The sequence below is a fragment of the Electrona antarctica genome (assembly GCF_951216825.1).
Source record: "Electrona antarctica genome assembly, chromosome: 12".
NCBI classification, from domain to species: domain Eukaryota; kingdom Metazoa; phylum Chordata; class Actinopteri; order Myctophiformes; family Myctophidae; genus Electrona; species Electrona antarctica.
This window is the reverse complement of record NC_136793.1, coordinates 32,042,965-32,065,245: the sequence shown is the minus strand read 5'-3', so window position 1 is coordinate 32,065,245 and position 22,281 is coordinate 32,042,965. Positions and strand designations below refer to the sequence as shown.

Sequence of the window (22,281 nt, the reverse complement as noted above, 5' to 3'; positions counted from 1 at the left end):
ATTCCCACAACATACTGAGGGGGGAGGAGCAAGTGTTGAGGTGCCCAAGGTGACCTTGCAGTACTGTACTGTACTCTACTGTACTGTACAGTATGTACACTGGGAGCTCCTTTCTGGAACAGGAGCTAACAGAGCATGCTATGGCAGCTTTTCACGCTAACAATGTCCAATCTCTCCTGTGGCCTTTGCCTGATTTACTCAGGGTCAGAAGTCAAAGAGGTCGTATAGCCCAACTGCTGTTGGTCTACCAAGGACCAGTCAATACACAGTAAAATCTCGGGATGAAAACATTTTAGAGTTTAATTAACGCTGTGATAGAGATGGACTATTCAGTCTGGGGCTATTTCACCCTTTGTCTTCGGCAAGTTTGTTCCACTTCCAGTGTATTATTTTATTTGAGTGCTACTGTATGTCTGCTACAGTGCCTTCCTCTTGCCTCATGCCATCGTATAAAAGCAGCAGCCTTGGCAGCATCAGGGAAGTCATGAGGAAGAAGCAATGCATTCTGGTCTTGGTTCTTTAGATGACTGCTGGCTGCTGAGTCCTATCTCCTCTCTGCTTCACTCACTGTCTCCTCCCCTCCCCCCCTCCCTCCCTTCTCTCCACTCTGCACTGCATTGAGAGAAGCATGTGGAGAAGAATTGTAATTCTACCGAGCTGTGTGTGTGTGTGTGTGTGTGTGTGTGTGTGTGTGTGTGTGTGTGTGTGTGTGTGTGTGTGTGTGTGTGTGTGTGTGTGTGTGTGTGTGTGTGTGTGTGTGTGTGTGTGTGTGTGTGTGTGTGTGTGTGTGTGTGTGTGTGTGTGTGTGTGTGTGTGTGTGTGTGTGTGTGTGTGTGTGAGAAAAGGGAGAACACAATTGCAAGAGGGAGCATCTGCCTTGTTCCCCTTGTTTTTGGGTACTGTATGTGTGTGTTTGTCTATGTTTTGGGGTGTGTGTGTGTTTAAATGGGCAGTGTGTGTATGCTGCATTGCTGAATAAGGAAAGTCTCTGCCTCCACCCCCCCCCCCCCCCCCCCCCCTCGGTGGAATTATGTAGCGGCCCAGGGGCAGTGTGGCGTCTCAGGGAGCGTGGAGTGGAATCGGGGGCCGCAGTGAGGGGGGATGAAGGTCCGGGGCTGCTGGGAACCAGGGACGGTTCGCTCCTTCTGCAACTCGGGCTGCCTGAGTAAACCCGCCCAGGGTCAGTACAGCCATGGCTATGGCTATGGCTACAGCGCCAGAGCAGGGAGCTGCTTCCCCACTCCTTCTCTTCGTCTGCCCTGCAAGAAAACCTCTTCATCCTGTCATCTCCTCCACATCGTGTGTCTGAGAGGTAGCCGTCGCGTCTCCATCCATTCATTCATCCATCTCTTCTCTCTCTCTCTCTCTGTTAAGCGTCTCTGTGGCTGTGCTGCTGATGGCAGGTGCTTCGGTCTCCATACAGCCGCCTCCTCCACTGCACCGTTCACACCGTAGAAGGAGCGGTCTCTCCTCCCTCTTGCTCCTTCTTTTTCTCGGCATGCAATCCCTCCCTCTCTTCTTTTTGCCCGTGCCTGCTCTTCCTTTCCTCAGACTCATTTCCTCTCTACCTTGCGCCTGCTCCGCCGTACATTTGCATATGTATGAGCTGTAGCTCACTAGCCCACATGTGTTGGCAAGACTGTTTGTTTTCGTGTTTGTGTACTTGTATGCATACATTATGTTTGTGAGTTACTTGAGACCTAGGATCAATATTGGAGTGCTGATATGTGGAGAGATCTAATTTGTACTTGTTTATAACCAGTAAGACAAATCAGAGCTTCTTAATACGGCCCAGTTGGGAAGCAGGAGTTAAACTATTAATCTGGTGTGGAATGTCAGAGCAGGTCAGCTCCATATATGGAGATCTAAGGGTTTGAGGTTTGAGGTCAGATGTAGAGTTGCTGACTGGCTCCATATATGCAGATCTAGGTGAGTCCAGTCCAGTCTTCTCCATGTATGCTATCCAGGGTTTGATGAGGTCAGTGTTGTGATCTTCATATATGGAGATGGCCATATATGGTGGCGTGACGTGTTACGAGGTGTGATGTCACGAGGCGTGACCATATATGGAGGCGTGATGTCATGAGGCGTGACCACATACCTATGGTCGCAATAATATAGTATGGTGTTGTGGGTCCGTAAGTAAGGGATCACTTTGGTCCACACAGTAACAGGATTTCTGAACTCATACATGAATTAATCTTGAATTTATCATCAACTCATTCATTTCTGGTCCTCACCATTAACTAATGGTTACAAGTAAGTCATCATGACTTAACCAAGTGTAATATATCATTTGTTATTTCTGATGTTCTTGATGTTGTTTGTGATTGTTGTTTCTAACCTGTCTGTAAAGCACTTTGTAACTTTATGTTTGGAAAGGTGCTATATACATAAAATGCATTCATTCATTCATTAATAATAATAATAATAATATCTGGGACTTATATAGTGCTTTTCATGACACTCAAAGACGCTTTACATGTGTCATTCATTAGTTGAAGACGTTATTCCACAGTTCCACTTCTATGCCCAGGATATAGGCAGGCAGTGTTTATGGTGGTCGTTAAGAGAGAAGAGACCGACCCTTGTTGCGTTAATTATGTGTATGAATTTGCATGCTCATTGCTCAGGTAAAGTGTTACCATGGTATTTTGTTACTGTATGGAGATTTCCTACTTCTTATTCAGGTCAGTTATCATAATTTGTTGTTGTTGTGGTATTGGCCAAGTAAGTATATTTGCACATACATGTAGTTTGTACTCTGCGTGACGCCAACGCTGTTTGGTAAAAGTTGACCTTTGTTATGTTAATATTACCCCCAGTTCCCAACACCATTCGAGAATATATTTTTGCCTCTTTGTACAGTATAGATATCAGTATTTTGTTGACAGGTTGACTGCTCTTGAACCTGTGTAGAGGTGTCCATGCTGAAAAGTTTCTACTAAAGTGAAAATTATGTCACTTTAAAATATCTTTAAAATAATTCTTACTAGCCTTTAATTGGATGAAATGTTAAAATACATACTTGCACCGTCCATACAGTATCATCTGTAAAGTATTTCAGCAACTTTCAAATAATGGCCTAAGGCCCCAAGTCATTACAAAACTGAATAAACATAACTGAATATACAATTGGGAAAATTTGGATAAATCTGAAGGATTAGGATAAATTGGCCTCCTGGTGGCGCTATAAAAGGCAGATGTGAAAAATGCAGGGCAAAGGTTTTTCCTTGGCCTCCAGGGAGTGTGCATACAAAGTTTCACGCAGATCGGTGCAGTTACAGTATACGCAAATTGGCTATTATAGCGTCACCACCATGTAGCTTTTTCAAGTGGCATTTCTTCTTCAGCCTAGTGGGAATGTGCGTGCAAAATTCCACAGAAATCGCACGCTGCGTTCATTATTTGAGGCATTTTGTTCAAAACGGAGCACTCCTGCAAACTTTGGAAGCCAATCTTAGCCAATCAAGATGGAATATGAAAAATCTAAAAGACTGTTTAATCACTATAGAAAGATACTATGTACCGATTTGCTTGTGTTTGGACAAAATCTGTAGGAGTAAAAAAAAAATGTGTTTAGCAGAAATCAACCATGCCTTTGGCCTGGTGGAGACCATAAAGTCCCTATCACACAAAGATTTGCTAAACATTGCACAGCTCACCAAAATAAGCCAGCTTTGGTTTACCAGAGCAAATGTATTTAATTATATGCACACCACCTTATAGACTGCACATATGCTTCAATAAAACACATTGCTTAGTAGCTACAGCATACTGTTATAGTTCCCTTTCCTTTTGTCTGTATTCTTCTTGGGAGTGTTAGATCCGATAAAGTGTTGTATTGCAGAGGTCTAGGGACAGTGATAGGTTGCACTGCACAGTTACCCAGTTTGGTTGTGGAGAGCTGAGCCCATGTGTTACTGGGTTTAACCTGCTGTCTCCTCCATTTGTCTCCTATTGATGTATCTCATGGGGAAGCGTGGAGCCAGTTAGCAATTACTGTGCTGGGATTACACTGCCCTCCCCAGGCGCAGGACACACTTACTCTTTCTCAGCCTATTATTCCTTTCTTAACATGTTTTCCCTTTCTCGCTCTCGCTCATTCACATCTCCCAGTGTCTTCTCCTTTTATGTCAGTGTGATGAGGAGTCTGGTACAGGTTGGCCAGACAAACAGGTAAATATGCTCTACTAAAAATAACATGATCTCCAGATTGCATCTCCATGCAATCTGGCAATCTTCCAAGGCACGTCTCTCACTGTGTCCTTGGGCATGAGATATGTAGTGATTGGACTTCAGGAGTTGTTGACTAGACAGTGGGAGCTAAGAAACAAGAAATTGAAAGACTTTCAATGATGTTGAGGATGTCATGGAGTTCAGACTGAACCCATATGCAGAACAAAGACACAGGAGATGAGGTGAAGTTTAAGAAGGTTTATTTGTAGGGGTTGGCTGGGAGTTGTGGAGTGATGGTAAATGCGTTAGGTTAGCAGGCTGCAGGCAGGCAGACCACGAATGATCCTGAGCAGTAGGAAAGACACTTGGAATCAAAACACAAATTATTAATTGCATGTCACATGCTGAAACGACTGAAGCGACAATCTGAGGATGTGGCTAAAGAGTTAATTTAGCTATATAATATTAAGAGGCGATATAAAGTGTTATTTGAACTCGACTCCAAATGTTCTGAAATTATCTCGTATTTGGGCATTTTACTTTTTTCTTGGAGTGCATTACCTGACATTTAGTTGTATCATTCATGGGATGTTCTTTATATATTCTTTTACTTCAATATTGCCCAGTGAAAACTAACTGTTGGAATTGTCAATGCTCTGGGTGGCCAAGAGATGGTGAAACAGGGGGATGGGACTTGAGACTTTGACTGCTGAATTGTACGAGGTGGTGGGGGCGTGTGAGCTGTGCATGTGGGGTGATCACTGCCTATAGCTGCCTCCTGTGAATTGTTTTATTTTTGTTTAATTTATTTTTATTTTGTTACCTTAAAAAATAAATCAGCAAAGTGAAATAGCCAATTCTGTGTTCAGTAAAAGCAACATTCAGCCCGATCAGTCCCCTTAATTAATTGGCATTTTGAAATCAAAGTATTGTGATGTACTGGCAGTGTGCATACAAGGTTTGATGTGGATCAGTCTGTCAGTTTGCAAGATTAGCCCCGGACACAGCATCTCATATACGGCTTTAGTCAATAGAAAATATTCAATCTAAGCTAGCTTCTTGCAAAGCCACGCTGTAAAAACTAAATTTAGGATTAATTTGTCTGTGGTTGGTATCTTGCATGGTTTCCTCGATATCACACACCAACGATATGTCGTTGGTGTGTGAATGTGTGAGAATGGCACTTTTGGAGAGAGGCACTACCAATGAAGTCAAAAATAAAAAACACCTGTGTGAAGTGAGGGTGCTCTTATCATCATACACCATCATACAGTACATCATCTCATTCTGGCCAATCACAATTTGCGTCCTCACTTTTATCCTCAATACATTCTTTTCTCAGCCAATCAAAACATCTCAATTCCGTGCTCAGCCAATCAAATCATCGCTATTATTCACGCACGCACGCACGCACGCACGCACGCACGCACGCACGCACACACAGGGGGCTAGCACCCCTCAAAAAACATGTGAGAAACAATGCATGGAGGTACTACTGGCAGAGTGCACAACACATTTGGCACTGATCGGGTCTGTGTGTTTGTCTAGAGCTAATCAGTTTAGCTCTAGACAAACACACCAACATAGACCCTCCTATAGACCAGTGGTTCTCAACCTTTTAAGGCCCCCAAAATAATCACATTTGAACTGGGTACCCTGACAAGCGGTTGAGACATATTTAATTTGACTCGGTTGACATTCCTTAAATAATTGCTTCGTTGAGTCAAGTGTTGGCCTGCTCATTTTAAAGGGATAGTACACCCCCAAATTTTTTCTCCTTGATTTCTTACCACATGAAGACTTCAATTTATGGATTTCTTTTAAGCCAATAATTTGATGACCAGGAGACACAAAGGAGACTTGTTGTGTCCCTATAGGGAACCACTGCTGGTCATTATTGGCATAGGAATGCGACAAAAAAATAAATAAAAAAAATCCATCAATTCAAGACTCCATGGGGGGAGTAATCGATAGAAAAAAAGGTATTTTTGGGGGTGAACTATCCCTTTAACCCATTTATACCTGGTGCAACCTATACGTTGTTATACCTTTGAATCCGGGAGCTACCTCTGTGTCTCATTAGTTGTTGCTATACATGTACAGTAGCAACATAATTATACTTTTTTTTTAATAAGAATTTCAAGACCCCTTTATTTTTTAGAATCAGCCTCAGGTCTAAATGGGTTAAGGGACCACACCAGTGTTTTTACATTTTAACCCATAAAAGGCTACAAGGCCCTTTGGAATATTAATATTATATTGAATACAGAAGGATAGTGTATTCCTCTTTTCATGTCTGGCTGTTCTTCTCACTACTGGATAACATTTGTTGAACTTCAGGCCCAACTGGGGTAGCTGCATAACTCCCAATGTATCTCTCATTCAGGATGAAAATGGAATTATAATGCTCATATGCATGCTAAGGAGGAAGAGGTTTTAGGTATTGGGATTGATGATTAGTGATGTGATTTTAAAGGCAGGATAGAATGGGCAGTTGTGGGTTGACTTGTACACTTTATAATTACAATTTACAGCCCACATGATCATATATAAAAAGAAGGACCAAGCTAAACGGTCTTGTATTTCTGGTGGCATTTGTGGTCTGAGTTAGAAGGCAGCATGGTTAGAGGAAGACAGTCTGCCCTTGAGGCATGACTGGTGTGGTATTGGACTCCCTGCATCGCTTGGCAATGTTGACCTTGTTGTGGTTTAGGGAGGCATTGGGGATGTTGAGTGGATGGGTTAAGTGGTGACACTGAACTCAAGTAAATGTGACGCCTAATGTCCCTTTGCTGTTCATCAAGTCCTGTATACATGGCATGTGTAATTGCGAACGAAGTGAGCACTAACTATAGAAGCTGGCCAAAACTGTCTGTCTGTCTGTGTTTCAGTCTGTCTCATGTGTGTGTCACGCTGTAACACCACCCGCACGCCATCAGAGGGCAACTGAAATTGGAACGATACAGAGGTGTGTGTGTGTGTGTGTGTGTGTGTGTGTGTGTGTGTGTGTGTGTGTGTGTGTGTGTGTGTGTGTGTGTGTGTGTGTGTGTGTGTGTGTGTGTGTGTGTGTGTGTGTGTGTGTGTGTGTGTGTGTGTGTGTGTGTGTGTGTGTGTGTGTGTGTGTGTGTGTGTGTGTGTGTGTGTGTGTGTGTGTGTGTGTGTCAGACTGCCACAACACTTTGTTCGCTTCCCGCGTTTACGCGTCTTACTTGTGTTATGTAGCAGTCATGCACATTTAATTAATGCTTTGTACAATGGCATTCCTTTAGCCAAGTATGAAACAAAACCAACAGAATGGATCTTCAGAAAGACTCCCATTCCCATTTCAGAGTGTGTGAACCAACCAAACAAACAATGTTATGACTTTCCAGCATGCAGAAACTGCTCATGATAAGGTTCTAGTAAGGCAATTAGGTCTGCAGACACCCTGCGGTAAGCAGATTCTCCTCTAAACAAATATGCACAGTTCATGTGACAGTTTATTTTTAAGTGTCATTGCTTGGAGCGGCTGAACTCATTGGCAGAATGAGGATGAATAATGAGGGCAAGCCCTCCCTGCAGTGTTCCATAGCAATCTGAAAATGCTGATATGTATTGGTTTAGCCAGTTCATTTGCCAACTTTGAACTCCTGTAAAGCAACTGCATCCTAAAAAGACTGAAGAATGTTACACCTGCTTCATCTAAATAACCTCATTGGTAGTGAATATGCAATAAATAATAGGAATAAGAATGGGGTTACAGACAGTAAACTGGCACACTCTGCCTATAACTACCCAGCATAGTGCTTTGTTTTTATCAAGTTCCATGCAGGCGTTAACAAAATCTCCTGTCAGCACCAAGATTCTTAAGTATTGAGTGTTCCTGTTGTGGTGTTCCGGATGTGGTTGGTTCTTTACCACTGACAAAGTGCAAGTTTGACAAATGACAACCATATGTAACTGGCAAGCCTTTTAAATGTGTATTTAGAGAACCACATAGACTGGATAGGTTGCACTGACTTTTAATTAAATGGCCAAATAAAGTACAATAAAAGTCAGTGTTCTTGTGTTGGATTGTCCCTTTCCAGTGCTGGCTATAGTGAGTCTGCTGCTTTTTGTCAAACTTCCAATTCCACGATCAATTGTGCAGTTGATACACATAGGAGGCCTTACAACTTAAACATGTGTAGTGATTTTCATGTTTCTAGGGACTAAATGTTGTTAAGTTTTAACCCATCCATCTCATTAGTGCTCTGTAATTTCATCCCTTGTAATGTGGATGTTAACTGGTCATGTGGGCAGGATTCGGTCAGTGGTGCCAGTGACATTGCCATTCCATAGCCTTGGCTTCTCTCAGGGCATCATGCTGCCCTAAACATTTTCAACTAGAAAAAGTGCCCCTCGGGGCACAGGCCTCCACCAGGGCAGGTCAGGTTGTGGCCTCCTGGTGACGCTACACGGACGGACGGACGGAGTGCAAAACATACTCTCTCCCCATGCCTTCGGCCTGGTGGAGACAAGAAGGAAGGTAGCATTTTCAGGGGTTGAGCATGGTATTCTGCTCAGAGTTTTACATGCCAAGTAAGCTAACTTGCAAAGTCTTTCACGACTGTTGATTCCCTGTCATGCTTCACCAATTTAAGGTTAATTCTATTATGATCTCTCTCTCTCTCTCTCTCTCTCTCTCTCTCTCTCTCTCTCTGTGTGTGTGCACTCACTCCCACTTAATCACTCTCTTTGCTTCTATCACACTGCTGTATATCTACTATACTCTATCTTGTCAAGTCTGTGTGTGTACTTTGTCAGCTCTTCCTTAGTTTTTCTCTGTGACCGTGCTAACTTAATTCTGTTACAATATTAAGCTGGCAGTAGTCATATGTGGATAGGGAGGGTGTCCCAGTTCTTCACTTCCTTAGTCTCGCTTGGTGCATGGCTGCCGGGTTGGCCTCAGCTATACTTGTTTTTGTTTTTTGTCTTCTTCATCCTCTGGCCAGTGTCTATTTCTGTGAAAGTCACCTCACTGCATAGAAGCTATCTGTGCATGCTGCTTCTTCCTGACTTGTTACTTCTGGGTGAAAATGGATGTGCAGGAGTACAGGCACGGTGAGAGATGTCTCTCTTTAACTTTCTCTCTTCCCCCTCTCCCCCCTTGTTTTCTCCTCCCTCCCAGTGCACCTCTCCCCTTTCAGATGGGAGGACTTTATCGCCGCTATTTTGGTCAGACTGACAGATGATAGGCTGTCTGTTAAGTTCCCCATCTTATGTCCTTTATCCTAAGCTACTTGATAGCGCTTGGCATGAAATGGAAGTGTTGAAAAGTTCTGTCAGTCTTGTTGTCTCGCTGTGGTGCAGGTAGGTAGGCGAGGCTGGTGTTTTTACTTTGGGTTTAATACGTTTGACTCCTCCTGATCTCGGTCTTGATCATTTTCTCTTGTCACTAAAGAATGGACTGACTGCTTTAGGGGATTGAATAAAATAATCAATACGTTTTTCACATTGATTTGTTGATAAATATACAAAACATGCTTCTCAATTATTCGATTAATCAAAACATATATCAATAGAATAAGCGGTAAGAAGATAATCGATAGTTGTTATTTTGGTAACCACCAAACTTTCAGATTCCCAGGAGTAAGTGGAATAACAATTCTCTGCTGTAACTGATTTGTTTTGTTTTTCTGGGAGAAATGATGGACATTTGAAGTTTTGTCTCTGTGCACCATGAGTGGGAAAGGGATGATGCAGAACTAGTGTCTTTGTTTTTATGTTTTGTTTTTGCTATTTTGTCTTTGTAGCTGGGATTCTTACTATATTGTACTTACGGTACAATGCTTGACAAAAGTGATAGTCACTTCCACTCAGAGGTCAGAAAAGTTGCCATTGTGACATACATTGCCAGGAGGATTGTGACCTCTGGCAGGTGTAAAATAGATGTATATATTTTTTTTCTCACACAACTTGGCTCAAAACAAAACCGGGTTGTAGGAAGCCAAACATTAATATTGCTTTCTGAGCCTTAATTAAAGGGTATAAGGTTGTTAACCATGAAGGCTGCTTAGGCCCATTATGTGTTGTCTCTACACTGTACTGAAACAAGGGATCCAGTGTTGAATCCATTTTTTTGCTAAGTTCCTAACTCAGTTTTTAACTTGATTCGATATAGGTGTCACATGGTATTTCTTCAACCTTTTGGTCTTATTTAAAAATTAGTGCTCCCACAAACACACGCAGACACACAGAACACACACACACACACACACGCACGCACGGGCGTGCGCAAATTGCACGCACGGGCGTGCGCAAATTGCACGCACGCACGCACACACACACACACACACACTTACACATACATACATACATATATACATATATACATATATACATATATACATATATACATATATACATATATACATACAGTATACATACATAGTATACATTTCACGGCAATCGGACACTGCGTTCATGATTTATGACCATTTTGTGCAAACTTTGAAAGACAATAGTAGACATTCGGAATGGAACATTGATGGAATATGAGAAATAGGACCAGGACCAATACGTTTTGATCATGTGACTACAGAAATACCAGTAACGCACGCATCCGCCTGGGTGACGGCAGACTGCTTGGCGAGTGCTGGCGCTTTGGCTTGGGGGTCAGATCAACATATGGAAGGAGTTCTAGACCCACAGGAACGCGCCCAGGGGGCCGGGCCGGTTCCGGTGTGCTGCCCCGCGTCCGAACCGGTTGAGAAATGACAGAGTTACCGTGTGGGGGTCCCTCTACTGTATCCTGTACTGTGCTGTGCTGTGCTGTGCTGTGCTGTACTGTACTGTACTGTACTGTACTGTACTGTACTGTACTGTACTGTACTGTACTGGCACACCCAAAAGCATAATATATACACACCCAAAAGCATAATATATATACAGTTAATATGTGCGTGTGTGTTTGTGTGTGCGTTAGGTTGCGCACAGGTGGTGATAAACAACCATGCTGTTTTCGTGCTCAGACCCGGCACCCAGATTTTGTGCCACCTAACGAAATTGACATGGAGACAAAATAGGGCCCATAGGGATCCAGCAAAAGGGGTATTTGAAATTATGGAATGTTTGAACCAGTTAGTTCCACTTACTACACTAATGACCCATAAGCTCCATGTACTGTAACATCAGTGTACCTCAGGGGTCAATAAATAGTGGTGTTTATATCAGATTATACACTAGTAATGACAGACTCTCGTCTGATGGCATTGCTCTCCATCAATCAATCTTATAAATGGATTTCCCAAAGAGATGTCCTTATACTTAGTCAGCAGTCTATCTTTAATTGATTGTAAGTAAATGGCTGTAGAACCAAACCTTCCATGAGAGGGTCATGTCTGTAGCCACTTATTTAGGTTATGATGAGGCAATACCTGGACCACAGGACTAAAGAGCCTTTCTACATTTGCATCTCCTCTTGTTTCAATTTCCCATTTCTCTCTTCTAAATGTCTATCCCTTTCATTATTTTACTTTCATCTCTATTGTCTTTTGTTTGCAGGACAGGAACCCTCTGAAAACCCCCCTTTCCCCCTTCTTTTTTCCTTTTTATTTTTTTGCTGAGTTAGGCTAAGTATACCTTATTTTATGCCTTTTTCTTGTTAAAAAAAAGAAAAAAAAACGGAAACTGAGACAAATGACTCAATCCACAATCACGAGGTATTATAGAAATAGGTTTTGCCTTGGGTCATGTATTGATTTAGGTTTGTCTGTAATAATGATGCAGCATACATCATACAATGATTCTATGAATAAGCTATGTGTAACCTTTAGATTGTATTTCACTGTGTGTTTGACCCCACTTGACCTTTCAGGATGCTGATTTTCAGGGTGGTTGAACTGCTGTATCCCTCCCTATCCATTTCTGTAGCAGGACCTGACCTGCGATATATTTCTGTCCTGCAGTGTATGCTGCGTTTCTCTCTCTCTCTCTCTCTCTCTCTCTCTCTCTCTCTCTCTCTCTCTCTCTCTGCAGCAAACTTTCCAGGTCTGGTATGTTCTGTATAACCTTAAGTAACCTCTCCATAAAGGCTTGGTAAGGAAGGCTGGAGTCATAGGATAGGAGAGGCCTATGAGCTGTCCTTCTGTAATTGCCATTACACAACTTATGTACATTCTGCCTACATGGCTTTCTCTATTCAATGTCATTTCACTAGTATTGCTGTAAGGATGTATCTATCGTATGGGTGTTAGTGTGTGTGGAAAATGCATGTGTGGGTATCATCTGTAATTAACAGTTGAAGGTGTGTGTGTGTGTGTGTGTGTGTGTGTGTGTGTGTGTGTGTGTGTGTGTGTGTGTGTGTGTGTGTGTGTGTGTGTGTGTGTGTGTGTGTGTGTGTGTGTGTGTGTGTGTGTGTGTGTGTGTGTGTGTGTGTGTGTGTGTGTGTGTGTGTGTGTGTGTGCGTGCGCGTGTGCGTGTGCGTGTGCGTGTGCGTGTGCGTGTGTGTGTGTGTGGGTGGGTGGGTGGGTGGGTGGGTGACGACATTGGCGTTATTCATACAGTATATTCATGATGCATGTGTGACCTCTGACCTTTTCTCTTCAGATGACTCTGGGGACGAGGAGCCCACATCCCAGTCGGACCGCAGTGAGATCCAAGGCACTCTGAAGACACTCGTCAGCAAACTTGATGACCTCAGCACGTGCAATGACCTGATCGCCAAGCATGGGGCAGCCCTGCAGCGCTCTCTGAGTGAGCTTGAGGGACTGCGCGTTCCTGTGGAGGGAGGAGAGAAGATCAAGGCAGTCAATGAGCGAGCTACCCTGTTCCGCATCACTTCCAATGCTATGATCAATGTGAGTAGTCCTGCGCTACAGCAGGGGTTGGTCATGTGCGTAGAGCAAAGAGAGTAGAAAGAGAGTGAGTGAGTGTCACATGCCAAGAACAACATGACAAGAATGTGAGTCATCTTAATGCCCCCAACCAGTGTGTACCGTATGTGTAATAAGAGTTTTCACACACAGCTTGGCCAGTTGCCTCCATGGACTTCTTTCCATATCAATATTGTAATTAATCCGAACATTCAAATGACAAGCACAGTAGATGTGGATCTGATTACAGGAGTAGGCTGAACAGTTCAGTGGCTTTACAGCAAGGTTAGGTTTTTTCATTTTACAGAACTTTAGCAGACAAAAGTTCAGGGGGAGTTGAGGGGCTGAAGGAGTGACACTAGATCTGATAGAGGGAGGGAGGACAGGAATAGCTTTAGATCCACCCAGCCTGGTGAGGGACGTCAGACCGTTGCAGTGCTATTAGACAGACAGACCTGCAGTGACTAAACCAGACATTACCCAGACAAGCATTCAAGGTTTGTCATTCTGTCCGGCTGATCTGGTTCGCTTTGATGTGTGAAAAGAATGCTTTCTTCGGGAGCTGATAGCTTTGGTCTTTTTCCTCTAGGTTGTGGAATGGTTATTTGGGAGGAAGTGCATGTCTGACACTTACATAAGATGTTCCTGTTCCATTCTTGGTTATTGAGAGTAGACTGGTTTGGACTTACTGTGTGTGGGGGATGAAACTCTGCACTTTGACCCTTTTTTGTTTTCGCTTTATATTGTGGATGAGAGACAGTAAATTAAAGAGATAAATTAGTTCTAGAACTGTGATTAATACAACTAAAAAGGTTCTAATGCATGGTGTGCTCTAGATTGTACTTCTATCTACTGCTCAAAATTATGATCCATTTTGTTCTGCACGTTGGCCGTGCCATATTTTGATTAATTTGCGGTGGAATCTAAGACTTACTGGACAAGCAATAACACAGTCTCTCTTCGATTGCCTAGATCCCATTAAAATACCATTAGGCACAACCAGAATGGACCTGTAATGAGAACAAGTTAGAGGCACCACATACTACTAATAGTAGTTTTAGTCTCATACGGTAAATTAATTCTGTTTAAGCAGAGGGTGGCACATTTCAATGGATAAGGTCTATTTGGGTTTCTGCATCTGTGGATTCTGCTACTGTATAGATTTACTTTATGCTAATAGTAGAACTGTAGTCTCTCCCTGAGCTAGTCCCAAAGAAACTGGGAGAGAAAGGGGTTTGATGGAGTAGGGAGGGAGAGTAAGGTGGAACAACAGAGGTATGAATGTCAGGAGACGGATGGAGCTACATTAACTCAAGAGTATTTGACCCTGAATGGAAGGTGCATTTATTGACTTATTACTGATGCAACTCCTCACGTGGGCCATTGAACCAAGGCTGCTGCTGTCTCTTTATTCAACACATTCAGCAAAAAAGAAAAGTGGAAATGTCCCCTTTTTAGGGTAATGCTTAGTTGTGTATGTCTGAGGAAGTGAGCAGCGCAACATGCCCTTTAAAAGTGAGACCAAACCTTTGTGTCTGACATTTTATGACATACTGCTGAAGGTAAGAGACAACTCAATTACAACATCAACTTCAGACAGTGGCTTTAGTTACAATTTCCTAGCCTAGATCATTGAACTGATATTTTGAGGAACCTTCAAGTTAGGGTTGGGTTGCTTGATGTACTTTATTTGTAGTAGTAGTAGTATTGTGATATAACTAAGCTATCTTGGTACCAAACCTTACATGCAGGATTTCAGTTTGGTACGTACAGTAAGTATATTTTTCAGCATTTTCACACTGGAAAATGGTGTGTGATATACAGTATACAAGTTTGCTCTTTAATATTGTAGGGTGAATTATTACTCGTTTTCATTGTTTCATTGTCATGGCTTGCAATGTTTTCTTAGCAATAGTGGGATAGCATTCTGACCAATCAGAAGGGCACATACTGTACAGTAACATGCACACATTCCATTGTAGTGTGGCCTGAATCAGGCTTTCCTTAAGGCCCCTCTTCCACCAGGGTTGAACCGGTTTGTTTTTTTCTTTTTTTCCCATGTATGGCTTTTGAGTGATACACTGACTGACGGACAACAATGTACGATTTCATAGTAAATGCGACCTGTGGTCACAAAAATCTATTACATACATTACAATATGAATGAAATATGACACATTTAATACAAGCACTTTTTTCTAGGACATTATGTGCTAATTTATAAATATCCCTGAAATGTGAATAAAATATTGTTAGATTTGTAATTCTCATGGGTTGGAAGTCTGGGATAAAGTAGTGAAATGAAACCCTTCAGTTGTGTTGGATAGATATCCTGTTCTCCGGAAATGGATTAAGTTGGCCTTGCTTGGCCAGTGACCTTGTTCCTCCTGCTGCCCAAAAGGCAATAAAGCCTATCTGTCTGAGGAAGATATAATTATATTATCTCAACATGCATTTGGTACTAGGCTTAGAGGACAGAGATTATCAGAGTTGCGTGACTGTAGCCAGTATCATGTCCAAGTGCTTTTAGCTACAGTATCAAACAATCCCAATGGCACTAAGAATAAAGAAGCATTTAGTAAAAGGCCACGGTCACACTTATCTGGGCAAATGTTGACACAAAAAAAGAAAAAAATGGCACAAAATTGCATTTTGGCAATTAAAAAATATAGCTTCAGTTTACTTACATCGTTAATGCAGAAAACAAAAGTTAATCCGGTCAAACATACTGTACAGTGTATACAGCATCAGTTTACAGATCATTAATTTGTCTTTCATCATGTATTGTCAGCTGTCAGGTGTGTAATTTAGGTTCACTGACCTTTGAACTCATTCCGTGGCCAGACTGGCAGGCATGCTGTGTGGAATAATGCTAGTGCTGTACATTTGACCTGAAGTAACTTCTTTGTTCAGCAATAATGTTGAGTCAGCGGTAGGGGCCTCATGGACAGTTTGACAGTGCTGTTCGATTCTGACCGCAATACTGTCTGTTCTGCAGCCAAGGAGTGTGCCTGTGGCTAATGCTGCCTTTGTAACCTTACAATGTGATGTGCTCTAGGATATGACGGGAAGTGATATTGCACACTCAGCAGCGCAGTGCAGAGGCCCAAGTACAAAAAGTCATGGAAGCTACTTATTGACATAATGATGATTGTTCAAAACCATGACGATAATGATGACAATAGCCTTTATTGCAATGATTGATGCTAAAATGCGCAGTGGTGAGCGCACCTCATGGCGCACTCATGGCCTACTTGTGTGCAATGCGCAGGTTGGCAGCTCGACAGAGTGCATTTGTACAATTTCTAGAGGATTCATATTTGAGAATATAAAAAGGTTACATATGCGGCCTGTGAAATGTTTTTTTGAGGGTCATGAAAATGATCATGGAATAGGAAATATATGCTGTATAATATATTTGTGTATTTCCCCTTTCCCAGGCGTGTCGAGACTTCCTAGACCTAGCAGAGACTCACAGTCGGAGATGGCAGCGTGCCCTGCAGTATGAGCGGGAACAACGTGCCCACCTGGAGGAGACCATTGAACAGCTAGCCAAGCAGCATAACAGCCTTGAGAGAGCCTGGAGAGAAGCCCCCACACTCGCTGCCAACACAGCCAGTCCCCCCGCCACCGACAAGGGTGAGTCCTGCTGTCCTGTGTTCGGACCTCAAAATACTTGTTGATTGAATATGCACACGGCAGCCAATGTGAATATGGGCAATATTCACAAAAAGTCTAACGGACAACCTTTTTGTATGTCTTTCATGTTCTGACGAATTGAAAATGGTGGAACCTGTTGTAAACAAGTCTTCGTCCACAAAGTAGCATGTTTTGTATTGACTTGTGCTTTCGTTTGAAATGTACGTTCAACATACTGTGAAATAAAAGTTTCAATCAATCATTCAACCAAACAGACAGACAGACCAGGAAAGAATTCAGAAGGTTCAGAATTAGATTATCTGTAACATAACTGAAGAAAGACAGATCTATTTTCTCTTGGGATTTAGGTGGCTACATGGTGCAAGTATTTCAATGATATAGACACAAGGCGATTTTATCCGTTTGCCTCCTAATGGCACATCAGTAGTGCAATTGGCTCCAAACTTTTCACAAATATAATGAATGCCCTTTGAATTTCAATAGGCTATACTTTCAATTTTCATATTTTCCTTTAAACTTTGGTTGAAACTAAGATTTTGCACCTGATTTTTCCTAGTACTACTACTGTGCATGTGTCAAACACCTCCAGCCACTGCATTCTGCACTGGTGCCACAGATGCACGTGTGCGGTGCTGGACTGGAAATCTGCGGTTTACTTCCCGTATGTAGCCCATTAATTCCAAGTGAACATGAACTCAACAAACTGAACTGAAATAAATATTGGACCCAATGGCCCCAAGCCACAAAATATTCAGAACATTTTGACACATCAGGAGAAAATCAACTTTATTATCGACCTTTCTCTGTTCCAGCAATACACTCTGCGGGATCTAGCACCATTAAACATAGGACGTTCACAAGATCTGCCGTCAGACGGCACCCACTTAGGAGACCATTTGTATGCCAACAGAATATGGCTTTAGAAGAAGAGCCAACATCTGTTAGGTGCACATCTTTGCTAGCCTGAAAACCAGACCAATCTGCCAGTGCAAGATTGGAGATGTACACATCTGTGTGGTAAATGGGGCATTTATATAGCGCCTTTGATGCTTTACATAGATTGTGCATTACATTCACACACAAATTCATACACCGATGGCTGCGGAAACCATGCAAGGCACCAAGGCACATCAGGAGCAATGAGGGGTTCAGCCCGGGTTCGAACTGGCGACCTTGCAGTTACCATCCAGCCATTCTACCCCTGAGCCACCGGCGCGCGCGCGCGCGCACGCGCGTGCGTGCGTGCGTGCGTGCGAATGTAGATCATAGACAGCATGCCACATGTGTTGCTGTTGATATATTTGTAAAGCAGATTTGGGAAGAGGCTGAGCCCCTTCACTTGACTTGATTTATAATTCAGGGGTCCAGTATGCGCACATCGTGCAGCTGCCTGGCCCCTGTCTATACTTGATTTAATAGAAACGCTGTCATAACCTTGACAGAGGATGTGAGCATTACATACAGTACATTAATTTACAGATGAGTCTGTTATGCTGAAATGATATGTGATACAGTATACTGCACATCAGAAGTGGGCCAGCGAAGGCACCGGAACAGTGGGCCCCTGATAATGTTGCCCACCATTTCTTTTGATTTTAGATTTTACTTTTGATTGTATGTACATTATATGTACATTTATTTTACAAATGAGGGCCAAATACATATCGTTGCTGTCGGGAAGAAACCTCCTAACTCCATTTTTTAAGTTTTTGATTTTTTTTTGCATAAAATAGTGCTATTGAACATCCTTTACGTCTGTGTGTTGTTTAAAAAATATTGGACCAATGGAAAGTAGTAAAAAACGCCTCCATTGGACCTTCAAATTGTCTGCTAAAGCAGCTAACTCCACCACCTCTCCCCCTCTCATGCAAGTAATTGACAATATATAAAGTCACAACACCAACTTTGATGAGGCAGTATTGCTAAGTAGAAGGGTTATTTTACGTCTGATAATGATACATTTACACTTTTTTTGCTGCCCACTGGACCAGAATCTGCTGTCTGGGGGTACAGGGGTCTTTTTTCGAGTAATAGTAATAATATTGATAATAAAGACCTCCGGACTAGTTTATTTAATCCGTGAATACTCCTGCATATTCAGCGTGACAAATGTACCCTGAGGAACTCATTTGGGCAAGTTAGCCAGCAAGAACATTACCTATTTAACTAAACAGATTATAATTGATTAATCGCCATAGGTATGTGATTATCCACTTTTCCTCATTTAACCCTGTCTACAAACCAGAATCATGTGATATAGCTGTTGCACAATGTGAAGCATTCTCTTGTACAGTACATAATGAAATCTGTGTGTCTTGCCAGAAGGGAGTGAAAGGCCGCTCAAAGAGGAGGCGAGTGATGAAGATGAGGATACTGAGTATTTTGATGCCATGGAGGACTCCCCTGCATTCATCACAGTGACGGCCACAGAGAATACACAACACAGGTACTGTAGGTCTCACCTAGTGACTAACACTCAACCCCCCCAGAGAATACACAACACAGGTACTGTAGGTCTCACCTAGTGACTAACACTCAACCCCCCCAGAGAATACACAACCCAGGTACTGTAGGTCTCACCTAGTGACTAACACTCAACCCCCCCAGAGAATACACAACACAGGTACTGTAGGTCTCACCTAGTGACTAACACTCAACCCCCCCAGAGAATACACAACACAGGTACTGTAGGTCTCACCTAGTGACCAACACTCAACCCCCCCAGAGAATACACAACACAGGTACTGTAGGGCTCACCTAGTGACCAACACTCAACCCCCCCAGAGAATACACAACACAGGTACTGTAGGTCTCACCTAGTGACTAACACTCAACCCCCCCAGAGAATACACAACACAGGTACTGTAGGTCTCACCTAGTGACTAACACTCAACCCCCCCAGAGAATACACAACACAGGTACTGTAGGTCTCACCTAGTGACCAACACTCAACCCCCCCAGAGAATACACAACACAGGTACTGTAGGTCTCACCTAGTGACCAACACTCAACCCCCCCACAGAGAATACACAACACAGGTACTGTAGGTCTCACCTAGTGACTAACACTCAACCCCCCCAGAGAATACACAACACAGGTACTGTAGGTCTCACCTAGTGACCAACATTCAACCCCCCCAGAGAATACACAACACAGGTACTGTAGGGCTCACCTAGTGACCAACACTCAACCCCCCCAGAGAATACACAACACAGGTACTGTAGGTCTCACCTAGTGACTAACACTCAACCCCCCCAGAGAATACACAACACAGGTACTGTAGGTCTCACCTAGTGACCAACACTCAACCCCCCCAGAGAATACACAACACAGGTACTGTAGGTCTCACCTAGTGACCAACACTCAACCCCCCCAGAGAATACACAACACAGGTACTGTAGGTCTCACCTAGTGACCAACACTCAACCCCCCCAGAGAATACACAACACAGGTACTGTAGGTCTCACCTAGTGACCAACACTCAACCCCCCCAGAGAATACACAACACAGGTACTGTAGGTCTCACCTAGTGACCAACACTCAACCCCCCCAGAGAATACACAACACAGGTACTGTAGGTCTCACCTAGTGACTAACACTCAACCCCCCCACAGAGAATACACAACACAGGTACTGTAGGTCTCACCTAGTGACTAACACTCAACCCACAGAGAATACACAACACAGGTACTGTAGGTCTCACCTAGTGACCAACACTCAACCCCCCCAGAGAATACACAACACAGGTACTGTAGGTCTCACCTAGTGACCAACACTCAACCCCCCCAGAAGAGAATACACAACACAGGTACTGTAGGTCTCACCTAGTGACTAACACTCAACCCCCCCAGAAGAGAATACACAACACAGGTACTGTAGGTCTCACCTAGTGACTAACACTCAACCCCCCCAGAAGAGAATACACAACACAGGTACTGTAGGTCTCACCTAGTGACCAACACTCAACCCCCCCAGAAGAGAATACACAACACAGGTACTGTAGGTCTCACCTAGTGACTAACACTCAACCCCCCCAGAAGAGAATACACAACACAGGTACTGTAGGTCTCACCTAGTGACTAACACTCAACCCCCCAGAAGGAAAGCTCTGTCTGTCTGTGGGTCTTTGTTCTGTCTGTTTATATTTCCGGGGCTAATCTCTTAAACTGCAGAACCGATCAGCACCAAATTCCTTGTGCATGGTGAATGAAGTACCTCTACACATTTTTCTTTCACATAATTGTTTATTTTTCTTATAATGGCAGTAAACAGCACTTGAAACCCTGCACAAATATTTCCATGTTTGTGCTAAAGTCGGGGGGTACCAGATCATAGGTGCTCCCTCTGTTGTTGTGGCTGTGGGTGTTGGCCAACGTAGGTTACTACGTATATGTGTGCAGTTTGTGAATGAAGCCACACAAATCACAATGCAATATTCAGTGGTGTAGCCTAGCCACTCTAAACTAGCTGGCTGCTTGTGTGCATGTCGACTAGTGTTGTGATGACAGTCTATGCCGTATTTGGCCAAAATATATGGCAATCTACGTAATTACTATACAAAAGCGCTTCACAAGAACAATATTGGTGTAACTAAGACATTTGGCAAAACATTTGACATAACTATTCATATTCACATGAGTTCCACTTTTACTCCCCCAGGAATTTCATGGCTTGTAGGCCTAAGCTGTGAATGCTTTAGCTTGAAGTGGGCATTTACACACAATACAGTGCGTTCTATACAGCATTGACAAAGAAATGCCGGTACATTCTGTAATGTTTATTCAAATTTGACATAACACAGTCACCTGTACTTAGATGCAGTGTGTGTGTGTGTGTGTGACCGTGTGTGTGTGTGTGTGTGTGCGCGCGCTGCTTATCGTGAAATCCCATGTTCATTATGTTTCAGGCGTTCTCAGAGTAACTTGAGCGAAGCAAGCGGAGGCCATCCCAATGACTGGAACCAGGATGACCATGTAAGTGTCTGACTGACACACAGGCCTCATGGCTTTTAATACATACTGCTGTCCTTTCTGATGGCACCCCCACACACACACAGACTTTCGTAGCTGTGTTTTCACCCCAGTGGTGCCAGAGATGTACAGCTGCTCTCTGCATAATTCCCCTAGATCTTAATTGCCACTGTTTTCTGTTCCCTCACTTCCTCTTCTGTTTATGTTCATTCTCACCTTTTCAGTGATTTCAGTGTCACACACTGAAGTCCTGACAAGCTGTCAGTAGGTGCTTTTCCATCAAGAATTTTCGAAAATAGGAAGCGAGTAAGTAAGTAATTATAAAAAAGAAAAGCCTATTTATCTTGTTTCCATCCACTGAGCTACTTGGGAGATATTAAATAAGCAGTAGATGGCGCTATTTTGCCAGTCTAGTGAGACACATTTATTTTACCGTTTGATGTTCTGTTAAGACACTACCCGATCTGAAATATGAGAGCATCACACACTACACTACAGGACAATCTGGGGTCATCCCTACTGTATGTTCCCAAGGTTCTATGTTCCCCACTTACCTTATGGTTAGGGTTAGGTTTCTGGTTTAAGGACTTCAGTTTTGTACTATACAATTGTATGTATAAGTACAGAACAAAGAATGT

The 22,281-nt window shown here is 43.0% G+C and overlaps 1 protein-coding gene across 5 annotated transcripts in view; it reads left to right on the top strand.

Annotated features, from left to right (window-relative positions):
• Positions 1 to 22,281, top strand: part of osbp2b (oxysterol binding protein 2b) — a 65,883-nt gene that overhangs the window by 28,206 nt on the left and 15,396 nt on the right. For 3 of the 5 annotated variants that reach the window (XM_079515499.1, XM_079515497.1, XM_079515501.1), the window contains exons 3-6: positions 12,748 to 12,998; positions 16,454 to 16,652; positions 18,996 to 19,119; positions 21,580 to 21,646. In XM_079515499.1, the coding sequence (XP_079371625.1) occupies positions 12,748 to 12,998; positions 16,454 to 16,652; positions 18,996 to 19,119; positions 21,580 to 21,646 (641 nt within the window). The remainder of the gene's footprint in view (positions 1 to 12,747; positions 12,999 to 16,453; positions 16,653 to 18,995; positions 19,120 to 21,579; positions 21,647 to 22,281) is intronic. The other 2 variants (XM_079515500.1, XM_079515498.1) reach the window with 1 other exon arrangement.